Source organism: Pithys albifrons, chromosome 1 (assembly GCF_047495875.1).
Source record: "Pithys albifrons albifrons isolate INPA30051 chromosome 1, PitAlb_v1, whole genome shotgun sequence".
Lineage (NCBI taxonomy): Eukaryota > Metazoa > Chordata > Aves > Passeriformes > Thamnophilidae > Pithys > Pithys albifrons.
Window position 1 is genome coordinate 31,557,388 of NC_092458.1, and position 14,067 is coordinate 31,571,454.

Genomic DNA, 14,067 nt, shown 5'->3' on the forward strand with positions numbered 1-14,067 from the left:
TGGTTGGTTGGTTGGGGGTTTTTTTGTTGTTGTTGTTGAGTTTCTTGTTTGTTTTTTCCACATTGCATCAACTCTTCTTTCAAAATGCTAACCTTTCCATGGCTTTGACTTTGCACAAAGACGAATTCTGAACAAATTCTTGTTCTTGCTCAGGTATTTCTTTTCAGGCCTGCCAGGTTTTGGGGACCTCTTCGAGGTCATTAGGTTACCAGACAGGCAAGGTGTATATTTGTTTTCTCTGTTGAGATACAAAGTTTCTGCTTCTGTTATAATTCTGGTAAACCTTAAATCATATTATTACCTTCAGAACCAGCCCCCTTGGGTTCTGCAGCCTCAAGTCCTGACAACTGAGTGATGGTGAGATGCTAAAGAGAAGTTTTACTTTCATTTAGAGAGTAGAGAGTTCTGTGCTAGCCTGAGGGAGGTACATAAACCAATTGCTTGGGTGGGAAGCTTGTAAATTACCTTTTGTTTTCTACAGATCACAGACTGCCAGCTATATATTGTTGGCTCTTGTGGTCAACATAAGATACACACAGACCACAGATATTTTGGGAATACTCTAGATCAATTTTATGTTTGTAGGGAGTCGTGACATATGAGCTACAATGAATAGTGCTAGAGCTGTTGTGAACTCCCAGCCAGCTGGCTGCAAGGTAGCTGAGCCAGCTCATCTTTCCGGAAGCCTGTGGAACATCTGCACGCCAGGAAAGACAGTGTGTTAGCTCAACAGGTAGCACAGCTAAGGGGATGGAAGAGAAGACCAGCCACTTCTTAGCATGAACAAGTATCACCTCTGCAACCTTTGCCCCACTCTTTCTAACTTTTCTTATATTCTATCTATGAAGTTTGGCTTCTTTCTATTTTTACACACTTGGGTGCTCAGAGGTAGGAACTCTCCAAAGTTCTGCAAACTCCATGGGCCACTTCTTAGAATACAGCACTTCATTCCTGTGTGTCATTCTGTAAAACAGGGTAATGATGTCTAGATATCATGCAGATGAGGATCTGGTAACCAAGCAGCTCATCTATATGTCTAAATCCAGAATCTTGCTGAAATTAAAACTATTGGAAAAGTTCTGTTTCCCAGTGGGGTTTTTTTTGCTGTGCTGATCACACATTTACTGTAAGAGTTTCCAAAAAATTGATAAGCAGAGATCCTGACAGAGAAGAAAAAGTACACACAACAAGCTTCTGGTTTTTTTTAATATTTTAGTCTTACACTTCCTTGAGCAACAGTAGCTTCCACAACTTCAGGAGAAAATACCAACAACTAACGATGCCTAAAAGAATGTGAATTTCAATAGAAATGCCATAAATAAAAACAGTGTTCTGGTACTTCCAGTTTGTACTCTGATAATGGAAAAAGTTAATGGTTAAAGAGTGAACTTTTATTCAAAGAGGTAAAGGTGATTGTGAAGGTGAATATAGCTTACTTTGGCCATGAGAGATGGAGGAGGAGAGGAGAGCAGAGCAGAGCGAAGCAAAGAAGAGAGGAGAGGAGAGCAAGCTGTTCACTGTCGCATTTTTATATCCTGTTTTCTTTCACCTTCTCGGAAGCTTCTATTACTACCTCATCATATTTTCCCTCATTTATTCTGCTCTTGTCCTATTTTCCAACATCTTCCAGTATCCAATCAGCCCACAGAGAATCTAGAGGGGAGAGGGAGAACATGGGCATAAGCTTCCAGCTCTTCCAGTGCTACCACTGCCGTGTGTGGGTGCATCTGCTCTGGGCAGCTCTCAGGCAGAGGCCAGGAGGACTGGTGAAAGGGGTCCCTGGGTGGGCCTATGGAGAGCAATGACTGGCACTGTTCAGGAGGTGGTCCATCTGCCTGTGGACCTGCCAGCTTGGCTGTGCAGCAGGTGCTTTGTGGGGCCATGTTAGCATTACTTTGGGTATTTGTGGTGCTTGGGAACCTCAGTCCCGGCCCAGGACTCCACCGTTCATGGCATTATCCCAGTATGACACAGACGGTGCTTGCCTCTGCTGGGACAACCTGCAAACCTCACCAGAACACTCTTTAGATCTGATGCCAGCAGGGACAGCATTCAGAAACAAACACCCCTCTCAGGCTGATTTATTCAGCTCGCAGCTGCGTTGGTCATTAGTGTCCATTGAGACCATGGCATGGTCAAGACCGACAAGAGCCAGACTTGGGGGAGGGACAGATTTCCTCGGCCAGGGCACCTCGGGGGCGGGCGACAGGGCTTCGGTGCACCGTGCCCGTCCTGCCCGCGGGCGGTGCCGGGCCGGGCCGCACGTGGGTACGTGACGGCGATCGGGGCCGGCGGGGCTCGGCGGCTCCTCCTCCCCCGGCGCCCGCCGGCGACTGGGCGCCGAGGCTGCGGCGGGCGGCGCGGGGCGGGGGTGCTGCCTCCTGCGCGGCGGTGCGGGGCGCAGCGGCAGCCGGGGCCGGGAGCCGAGCGGCCCGCGCGGGCGAGGGCGGGCGGCGTCGCGGGGCGGCGGCGGGGGCTGCGGGGCATCGGCGGGGGCTGCGGGCGGGGTCCGCGCCCGCGGCCGGCAGCGCTCTCTGCGCCTCAGCCGGGCTTCGCCGGGTGGCTGGCGGTGCGCTCTCCCGCCGCGGGGCTGCACAATGGCAGTCGTTCAGTAGGATGGATCCTGCCGTGGCTTTTGTTCTGCAGATCCACCCATCCTCCTAGCAGTCAAGTACCAGGCTATGGTTTTCTCTCTGGGGATCTTTCTTCCGCGTTTTGTCGGTGTCTCCGATGAGGTTTTGGCCTCGGCTGGGATTTCACTACATTACTTTTCGTTTGGCTTCATGCTGAAAAAAGGGATTTCTTATATTTGTTCTCCACGCTTTGGGTTATAATCCAGTGTCGGTCTAGGGGGAATAATCATTCAGCCTGGCTGAAAAAAAAGCATCCATTGAAAAGTCTCAAAGAAATAGACCACGTGAGGAAAAAAAACTGGGAGAAGAACGGAATATAATCGTTTTTTCTATGATAAAACTGGTACCCCTCTTCAGGAGAACTGGTCTCAATTTATTATTATGCAACCACAAGGATCTCTTCTTTCTCAAGGTGTATAAGCTGCTGGATTGCTTTTCGCCCAAATCAATGTGGTTTCTTTGGAACATTTTCAGCAAAGGATCGCATATGCTGCAGTGTCTTTGTGGCAAGAGTCTTAAGAAAAACAAGAACCCAACTGGTAAGCAATCCATTGCAATGCGTTGTTTTTATTCTATGCTACCCTGTCTGTTGCTCGCCGAGGTAGATCTGCAATCCCGATGAGGAGAGAAGGGGGGATATATAGAAGCCAGCATGGACATGCATGTGCGTACGTGTATGAATAAGCAAGGAGCAGTTTGGATTAGCTACAGCCACTGTCACCACCGAAAAGGGGAGAACAAAAAATAGTCAAAGGCGAGTCTTGCCTAGCCAGCATCTCCTAGTTCCTGTGTGCTATTTCCATGGAGGAAACTTTTATATCAGTACCCTTATTGAAGGAAAAGCGATAGAGCCCCCCATTCCCAAGGCCGGTGCAAGACCCCCAATCAGTTTTGGAAAGAGGCTTCCCTGTGCTGGTGTTAGCTGGCCCTGCCTGCGGTGGGTGAGTGTGCCGGGGCTCGGGTCCTGCACAGCACTTTCTGAATAGCTTGCAGTATGTCACCACACACGCACGCACACACACCCACCCACCGCCTCGCTCGGCTCTCTGAAGTCAAGCCTGACACCCCCCGCCCCCGGCTTGGGGGCTCCACCTTATCACTCGCTCCCCGGCACTCTAGGCCAGGAGGGTGGAGGGGGGTGAGAGAAGGGGGTGGACACCTTCTTGGGGCTTGTGCCATAGGTGGCAACTCAGCCAGCTATGCCGAGCGGGAGCAGCAAAACCGGCGGGTTGGCTCCTCCGCCTCTCCCTGCCGGGATGACCCCTCTGTGCACACGCTGGTGTCTCTGCGTCCGTCTCCATGTCTGCCTGGCAGTCGGAATCATGCGCTTCGGTTCAGCCCGGCTCCGAGGGGGAAACTTGCAGTACATTACATAAGAAATGCAAATGCAGGTGCTCTGGGCCGCCTGGTCCCCGAGGGTCACGCTGCTGCTGTTGCATCCCTCTTGCTCGGGGCGTCCGTGCGGCCAAGTCCGGGGCTTAGCGAGCAAGGTGGGCGAGGAGGGATGCTTGGCGGGCAGGGGAGTCGTGAGCTTTTCAGGGGAAATACAAGCCCTCCCCGCCGGCCTCTGGTCCTCCTCGCTACCGTGCCCGGTCCCCCAGGCCGGCAGGTTGTCTGCAAGCACTTGTGTGCCTGGGGAGGCGAGTGCCGCCGGAGCTCAGGCTGTGAGGGGAGGGATGCCGTGTGTGCGCGCTGCTGTGTGTGTGTGTGTGCCGGCTGCCCTGCAGTGGCAGCTCCCGAGCAGGAGGCTCCTGACGCTGGCACTGCAGTGTAGTAGATCATAGGCTCTCGTTGCCTCTCTGACACCCCAACATCAACAAGCAGCAGCCCTGGCAGCTCGCACCCCTTTCCTCCCCGGCAGCCGGGGTGCCGGCTCCTGCTTTGCACAGCCCAGGTCCGGTGCAGAGTCGAGGTGGGCACCCCGGCGGATTTACCCCTCCCCGCCCCCGGCTTTCGTTTGCCAGCTCGTCTCGCCCCTTTCCCCCCCCGCCGCTGCCGCAGCAGCGAAAAGCAGCCACTTCTTAGCATACCAAAGAGGCCGAAATGCCCCGCCGGAGGCTGCGCTCAGCCTCCCGCAAAGTGCCCTTTGCTTCACTCGTCCCTTGGCTCTGCGGCCAGCCGGGGGCCACTTCCCTGCCGTGTGTCCCCCCTGCAGGCGGGATGGGGCAGACGGGGGCAAGGCAGGGCAGCCGGCCGCTCTTTCTTACAGCTCATGGGATCGCCTCTCTCCCCCTGCCCGCGCCACACACGCAGGGCCGTGACCTCGGGGAAAGAGCAGAGCCACGGCATGGCCCTGCCTGCCCAGCCCACTGCCGCCGCCCCTCAGCCCTGAAGGGGCGGACACCAGCGCCGAGGTGTTCTGGGCAAGAGGCGATGCTCCGGAGGAAGAGATTGTGGAGTGTGTGTGTGGGCTAATGGTTTCTAGACCTTTCAATTTGCATACCGGTGGGAGAGGCGTATACCCCCCTGACCCTCCCGCACTTCTCCGAGGACCCGTGTCCTTTCCTTGCGGAGGGGATGCTGTCAAGGCATCGGCCCCTGAAGCCGAGTCGTGTACCTCGGAGTGCCAGGGCTCCGCAGCACAGCTTTCCACCTCCCCGGGGACTTCGCCGCACTTACTCCCTGTACACGGGATGAGTGGATTTGGGTGGCAGGAGTGTACTGCACCCCGCCGCCACCCTGATTGCGGAGGGCTGAACGGGCCTGAGGAGGGCTGACCCCCTTTTCTGATGGAGCAGGGGGAGCATGCCTAAGCAAGCAATGTAGACAGGGCGAGGAGGATGGGGACGCGGACTGGGGGTCTGGCGGGTGCTAACCCCGCTGGCCAGGTCCGCGGACTCACTCTTTGCCCGCACAGTCTGTGCTGCTCTGCTCCGGTCCGACATGATCCCGGCGGAGCAGCCGGGAAACCGACCCCAGAGGAGCCGTTCCGGGGGGCGCCGAACTGCGTCTGTCTGTCTGAGGAGGCTAATAATCCGCTTGGCCGGATTAGCTGGTAGCTCCGTCACAGACGCTGTTGCTCTGACGCCAGAGCATCTCTTCCCAGGCTGGGGCAGCCCGCGGCAGCGCGGAGAGCCGGTGCCGTGATGCCCGACCTCCCCGGTGTCCCCGCTCTCCGGGCGGTGGGGCTTCCCCTCTGCGGGCACCTCGGCCCGCGGGACCCAGAGATCCCCATCCCCCCTGCGGCACGAGGCTTCGCCGACCGGCTCCCTTTGCCGGCCAAACTTTTCAGGAGCCGCTGGGCTTTTTAGTCTGAAAAGGTATCACATGAGCGAGCAGCTGCCGCGGATCCAACCGTGCGGAAAATCCAGCAGGTTAAGCAGCTAACGCTGGCTGTAATTGCAGTTTATTTAGCTATTTTCGGACTGCTACACTTTTTTTAGCCCTTTCAAGGGCTGGTCTATTTCCAGAAACGGGACTGGATGGCTTCTTTCCAAATTTCTCTGCTTTGGGTTTCCTCCCCACCGCTGGCTGCAGCCCTCCCTACATGTGATGACCCTCTCCCGGGCTCCCCTGGCATCCCCGGAGACCTCACCTGGCCCTGCTGGGATTACCGGCACGGATTGGAACTCTGGAGTGGAGTGGCGAGTGGGGCAGGGAGGAATAAGGTGTCCAACGGGCTGTGTGCAGGGTTGCATCCGGAGGCTTTGTTTTATCCGTCATAGAAATGCAGCCGGTTGAAACCCCTTGATTTCAAATTTCATATCCTGGATAGAGGGGCTGCCTTTGATTGCTACAATGATTTACCCCGTTACATTTCTTCATAAGGGCAAAAACTTTGAGAATCAATTGCTGTAGCTGTGCTTTCAGCTACTGATTTTTTTGAGTGTTCCTGAGTTTAATAGTAACAAAATTAATGAAGCCCCACATATCTGCAGTGTCCTGTCCAGCATGAAAATATATGCAGTGTGTCAAGTTGCCTGGGCCTCAATTGCATTTGTAACTATTTCTAACTCTACCCTTCCTGCTTCTTATACACTCAGAAAGGACTTCACAAAGTGTGAGACAAAATAGACTTTTTCTCACAAAGATTTAAAAGTTGCCCCAAATCATAAGCCCTGAGTGAGGGCTTGTAATAACAAGATGCCATCCTGCTGGCTTTCCCACCACCACCTTCAGGCTCTAAACTGGGTATATTCAGTTAGGGAATGGCTAAGTCATGGGGAAGATTTGGGGCACGAGGGGAAATGGGGAAGGAGACAATCTCTGGGTGCTTTTTTGAAGCAAGTCCAAGTGAATAGATTTTTTTGCCCAGACGACAGCTATTTGGGTGCCTATAGGAGATTTGTTAGTTGGCTAGAGTGCTAGATGCCCCCATGGCAGGAATTGCTATCACATTTCACTCCTCGTGGCAACCCAAGAGACAGAGGATGGATCGGGTTTCCTCTCATTTACCTTCAAGGAGAGGCATCTCTCCAACCCAGTCAGGGTTATTGACAGGAGAGTAGATGGAAATTGGCATTACTATGAATATGTTGGTCATAGAGGAATTTAGTTTTGGAAATAAATATTAATCCCATATCAATCTCAAATACAAAACCTATGTAAAAAGGAATATATCTGAAATACAGGCTGTGGCTGAACTGGAATTTCTGTATAGTTCCTTGTTAATTTCCTTCTCCATAAAATAGACCATTACTTCAGGATTGCTAATAATTTTGAAAAAGTTTCTAAGCACAGCCATGCAAGGATCTGTTTGAAACAGAGGCTTAGGTCTGGTCCATAAAATGAATAGTTGTGTCTTTATCTGAATTTAAAAAAAAAAATTGGCCTGCCCACTGCTTTTCTTACTCATAGAAAACAAATGTCCCACCAAAAGACAACGGGTATTTTGCCTCAGTAAGACTTGTGGGATTGGGTCCTTGAATTTTCTTTCATATAGGTCCGAAAAGCAGCCCTGAATGCTTAAATACTGTAATTCCTATAATGGTAATTGAGCTGTGGTCTGTTTCTCTTGCTCAAATGTAAAATTGCCTATTTACATGTATTTCACCTTCTGAAGTTTTGTGCTCTATGGAATACATTTCCTGGATTTATACAAATTTAATTATTCTTGATCAAATTAAATTGCATATTCTTCTTATTAAGGGGTGAAATTTATGCCTGCTCATGCATCTCCCTACTGTGATAAAATGTTCGCACCTACTTCAATGTCTGCTAAGCATGCCATTTAAAAATTAATTACAATATAAAAATGATGATTGAGGCTTAAGGAAAATACAAAAAATGTATTTACAGATATCATTGGTTTAAATATTTATGTGTATGTATTTTTCACTCAAGTTTGATGTTTATTCTATGTAACCTTCTTGGATTATGTCAAATGCCTATTGACTTCAAGTCAAGATAAGGAGTGATTTAGATATTCAGAATTTGTCTCTTTGTAAAGGTTTTCTGTCCAGTAAATACCTGTAAAAATATGATATGGGGAAGAGAGAGTTGCTTGAAACTTGAAACCAGTTTTTCAAGAGGACTTCATAAATTTAATGAAATAGAAAACAGGGCATTACACTGACTCTGAGGTAGCATTTTGTAACTGGTGGGGTCACTACTGAAGTTTTCATAGAAAACATGTAGGATGAGACACTGTGAGTCTGGAATGTGGTTGGATAAATGAAGTGGCTGAGTGCAAATTAATTGCTGCTGAATATTTACAGATGTTTGCCAAATGTGCCTGTGAGCAGCGAGTCCCGCTGAAGCATGTTTCATTCAGTCAAGGATGATCTTGTTACTTTGGTAGTAGTGATTTGCTTCTGTACCTAATTCAGGTGGCTTTTGTGATTTTGAACACACTGTTACTTTCCTATGCCTTGCTTTCCTGCTTGTTAGAAATCGCAGGCAATGTCTGAACATTGCACAAGTGTGCTGTTGGACCTTTTCTTTGTTTTTCACATTTCAGTGAATGATAGCTTTTCAAAGATAAATTGCTAGTTCACTGAACAACTTGCTGAGTAACAAAACATTGAATGATCTTAAAGTTTTACAATCTCTGTGGTGAAAAAAAATTGGTGAGGCATAGCATGAGACTTGATGTGCAGTTAATGTACCTGAGAGCTATTTGCCACTGTACAGAAAGAGTGTATATGTGTAGAAAAACAGTGTACCTGGAAATAAACTTTCCAGGGCTGTAACCAAGTTTAGTTCAGAAAGAGCCTGGCTCTTGCACAGGGTGTGCTTCTACTCTCATAACAAATGAAACAACTGGAAAGAAAATGGGTTTTTTTTGAAGATCATATAATAAAGAGCTCAAAAGAGTATATTCATCTTTAACTATTAAAAAAGTGTTTATTGTGTTCTTGAAGTGGATCCTTAGAGGTTCTGAGCCACCTAGGGGTACTGAAAATAATAATTGCAAAGGGAACTGAATTTGTTTGGCACCATGATGGACTGAATGCACAGCAAGCAAAATTTGAGTAATGTATTCTTTTTAATATACTCTGCAGCAAAGGTAAATAGTCTGCGAATAGCTAACAAATTTGTTATTTGAAACAGGAACACACTAACTCTGAAGAAGAACTTTTTGAGGGCAAAACCTCAACAGTCGTTAAGTGAAAGGCTTTTAATGGATACGTGGAATGCAGGTTTGGTGTATCCGTAGCACACTGTGTTGGAAGCACTCACATTAAATAGTAGCAAGGAAAGTAAATAGTTGCTCATGAAACAGAATTGAGAAGTCAGAATAATAATATCTATAGTAATATTCAGTACACAATTCAGATTAATAACACCTTCTGCAGTAAAATTCAGTGCACTAGTTTAGGTAACATACTGTGGTGAACATAATATTTTAATAGTTTGTGAGTTAATATTGAATGGTTTTGTGGGTCAAATGACAGTAGATCACATGCAGTTGCTAGCAGAAATTGATAGTCTAATGTCTGTATTTTGTGTTTTTGCTCTGACACCTGCTTATTTTACTTTTATCTGGAAACAGCATGAGGAATTGCACTGAAGAAATTTAATGTTTGCATACAGAAGGCAGTATCTTTGAAATTACTTGTCTTAATCTTTTTATGGCACTAAAACGTACCTGGTCACATCAGAGAGTAAACTCAAACCAAGATTAACCATTTTAATGTAATTAGAATTATTTTGACTTTTGCTCACAGATAATGATACAAATAAACTGTAATCCTCTATGAAAAATATTATTCTAAGGAGGTTCCCAAAAAGCCTATATTTTACTGAACTGATAGAGAAATAGACTCTGCTGTTCACTGAAAATTCATCAAGTCATCAATTTTTTTGTGTATGCCTTTGTCATCTGGAAAGATAAGAATATAGTGGGGATACGGAGTGTGCAGGACTTGTGCCTTAGCCCTTGAACATATCCTGTTGCCATCTCTGGGCATTAAATGGTGTAAAAAAAAATACAAAATGTGGGCTAAATCTAGGTTTAATCCTTCCCCTAATCTGTCCCCTCAGTCTTCAATTGTTGCTTGACTGCCTGAAGTCAGAGTTTGTATTCAAACACTGCATGTTGCAGCCTCTGAAAGACCTACAGAATTTATCGAACAGCATTTCTATTTTGGGGCATCCAAAAAACTGTGTGGCAGTGAGGTCCACATAACCATGTGCTGTGTGGAAAGGATGTGGAGAGGTTTGCACTTTCTATGAGTACTCCTTGGTTCTTCTCCTGTTGAAAAACAGAGGCTAATACTGCTATTCCTGCCCTGTGTTTGTGATTACCAGTTACAGGGAGGTTTTCAGGTGAAAAGTACTTCTTTCATGGTCTCTTCTTCCTTGAACTTTAGTGTGACTGAAAACTAGAATTTTGTACCATTGATGAATGATTTGAACAAGAGAGAGCTTGCATATAAAAGCAAAGAGTTCTGTTTACATATGAATCTCTTGGTTCTCACCACTGCTAGCAAAGGAAATACACAGGAATTTCATTGACCTTTAATGAAGTTTGAACCAAAAATGTTAATTTAAAGAAGGCAAGTTTGACAGACTTCTTACTCTTTCAGTAAATGTATTTCTAAGCATGTCCTGCTACATTCAAACAAAATGTCCAGATTAAACAGTTCCCAGTTCATGCCTCTTATTAGGGAAATGCATTACTTAGCATTACCATTGCTCAGTAGTTTCTACACGTATCACTCACTGACTGTATAAGTACATTTACTGTCCTTAAATTGAGATGAAGAGGAAATACCAGTGCAAAGCATAGTGAAAAATATAGAAAAAGATGTAGAGAAATTATAGAACAGGGACACGCTTAAAAAAAAATCCGTTAAATCATCAGTACAGTAGTATCTTATAGAATATCCTATCAGGATTATCTTAGTAAGGTTTAAATGAATAGTAGTCCCTATTAATTCATAGTGCTCATGACACAAAAAGCCACTTTACTGTTCTGATTTTCTTCCAACTGAAAATTGCAAGTCAAACCCAGAATGCTAATAGTTCTGAGAAACTGAACCTAAATGTGATTTAGGCAGATTATCCCACTAGGAGATCAACCCAAGATCTCAGATGTGAACTAACTTCTGCATGTCTAAAATCCAGCTGCAATTTTGTGGCTTGGGTTCTTTCAACTTTCACTAAAATCCATGTTTCAAAGTAGCATTAACAAGTGGATTAAAGTTTGTAAAGCTTTGCACCCCTGAGAGATTTTTTCCTAGTCCCTTGCTGTTATAAATCTACGTTTGTCCCCATGTGAAGGACACTTTCTGCCTCAAAAATATGGTTATACCGAGTTTCAGTTTCAACATTTCCAAGTCTCCTGGCTTTACACAGATGTTTATTATCTTTATGAATATGTCCTTGATCCATCCCAAACACTGTCACCACCATTATAGCCTCACACATCTCTTTCAGTTCTCTGACCTTCTCCTTGTGCAAGCATCTCCCTTTGGATAGGGCCTCCGAGGGAAATTAGCCCTTAATTCTATTTCTTTCAGATATTTTTAAGTTCTCTCCACCACTTTGAATAATTAGGTAGTGACCATGAGCAGAACAACTGCACAAGTGTATTTTATTAGTGAATGTAATAGGCGTTTAGGGTGAAGGAAGGCTAGGCTGATGGACTAGCCTTTGTTTTCTTGGACACAGGCTGTACGAGTGACCGTTATCCCACTTTCTGATAAAGTAACAGAACAGTAGCCTAAGTACAGAAATGCAGAGGCAGCAAAGCAACTGTGATTGATTAGGAAAAGACAGTAAAATCAGCAAGAGGGTTTAGAAGACCTAAAAACAAATACTATGCTTTTCACTTGTTTTGAGGATCATTTGGGTATAATACTTGCTTGAGGATAAAATACTTTGTGTGAGATTCTGCTGTTAAAGCAGGACTCTTAAGCTTCTAGGGAAATTTTCTGGATATTGCTGAGCAATTTGTACTTACCTCTGTAGGGAATTGGTTCCAGGACCTGGCTTTGCGTGTTCATGTGTGTGCTACGGGTCCTATTGAAGCTTGTGGTTGTGATACCTTGCTGAAGAATTCCCAGAGAACTGCGAAATCCGTGTGGATGCAAGGGACGTCCCACATATCTATAATCTCAGCAGGGTACATACAGAGAAACTTGTGGTTTGGATCTTGCTCACCTTTGATTCACTTTGTTCACCTTTGAGTTCACTTTTGATAGGCTAGTTTTGAGACATTGTTGTATGAGAGGGTTTTAACATGCCACTTCAGTAACTGGGGTTTCTGCTGACCAGGGACAAGAGTAGCACAGCCAGGCACTCTATGTGTTATTAAACATTGTGTTCTGAAGTGTTGAGTTGTGATTACATGCACGAAGTTTTGAAATATGGGAGAAATTAATTCTCTTACTTTTGAAACTTGTAGCATGAACTCTTCTTCCATTTGTTTAACAACAAAGAAGTCATTATATTGTGCTTCTACTGAAGACCCACATTTTTGGATGGAAGCCTTATTTTGTTTTCATACTGGACTTTAAACTCTAATAATCTTTGTGGAGTTGTGAAAATGTAAGAGAAAGAAAGTTAAGCTGTTGTAGTTTCTTATGTAATACATATACGTGTCACTAAATCACTTTATTTATGGCAGGAGGAATTTTCATCAAAGTAGTAGGGATGGAGTGATGATTTTTTGTTCTAGTGTCTTTCCTCATTTCAATTTGTCTTTGCAGTTCATTAGAAATGTTGTATCTGAAGCATTCCTGACATGGAGATGAGTCCAGTAATTTGTGTTCCACAGAAGATATTTTCTCCTCACTGAAGGTTTTCAATGAAAGTATGTCTTAGAATACATAGGCTTTCTTGGTACTTCAACATCATGCATATTGATTTTGACAATTGCTGGGCACCATTAATGAAAACACAGTCTAGGGGACTCCTCAAGAAGCTTAAATCAATATGGTGGTCTCATTAAAAGGGAAGAAAAAAAAGAAAATAGAAAAAAGAGTCTTTAATTGAACCTAAGAATATGAAGATGAATTTTATGATATTTTGACTGTAGGGCTACTTAGTTTCATGTCAGGCCTACTAAGTTTCTCTTAGATGCTGGATGAAAATGTGCCAGTTGTGTCAGCTGTCATGTAAGTGAAAGTGGAGGTAGCAGTTTAGGACCTTATAATCCATGGATGTCTGGAGTAACTATGATCTCAGTTGTCTGCCAAAAAGAACAAACAGATTTAAGATAGAAGATGAAAAGGTAAATACTAAGCCCTTGGAGTCTCGTATGTAGGTTAAGAATTTGGAGGTGGAACTTGCTGAAGTTTGAACAAAAGTAAGTCAGAACGCGATGTTAGTACATTAGGTGAGATTTTTTCAGGGGCTATGTGGATGATACATGAATAGTGTGGGATGCTTTCTCTCCCACTTATTCTCAGAGGGAGATGAAAAACCAGAGTGACAATAGAAATTATAAAGTAAATAATAAAGGCTTTAAAGGAATCTGTAGTCATTTAGACAGGTTAGTGATAGAGAGTCCTACAGGCAAGCAGAATTTAGAAATTGTTTGCGCTACTTATCAATTGAAGAGCAAATACATCTGAAATTTAAGGACATTTTCATGGAAAACATCTATTTCTAGAAGTATTTCTTTTCCAAGGACATACCAGGCAGTTATGTTAGAGAGTCTGTCTTCTCTCAATTTATTCCATTTATAGCTATCTTGCTAAAGGTGAAATATCCTTGTAAACGTTGCTTTGCTATTATAAATGAAGGTGCTCCCACACTCTCATGAGTGTACCAGCTGTCACTGCACAGCTCTGAAGAAGTGACCCTCCAGGGTGACCCTAGGCTGTGTCCAGTGCTTCCTGCCTGCCTGCTGTCACATGAATGCCCTGCAGGCTGCCTGCCTGGCAGCCCTTGATGCTTTGGACCTACATGGGTGTGTGAAGTCCTATGTTTACTCCAGCTGCCTGGGCTAACACCTGCCAGCTCACCTGCAGGAGATATGGCATGTGAGTTGGCTCATGAGGGTGACCCTCAAGCTAAACTGAAGCAGCCAACATAGTTGCCT

The 14,067-nt window shown here is 45.7% G+C and overlaps 1 protein-coding gene across 3 annotated transcripts in view; it reads left to right on the forward strand.

The window, feature by feature from the left end:
• The first annotated feature begins 2,495 nt into the window (after window positions 1-2,495).
• The window catches only part of FGF14 (fibroblast growth factor 14), a 423,741-nt gene continuing 412,169 nt past the window's right edge, over window positions 2,496-14,067 (forward strand). For 2 of the 3 annotated variants that reach the window (XM_071548797.1, XM_071548813.1), the window contains exon 1: window positions 2,496-3,172. In XM_071548797.1, coding sequence (XP_071404898.1) covers window positions 2,965-3,172 — 208 coding nt within the window. In that variant the 5' untranslated portion in view covers window positions 2,496-2,964. The remainder of the gene's footprint in view (window positions 3,173-14,067) is intronic. The other variant, XM_071548833.1, reaches the window with a different exon arrangement.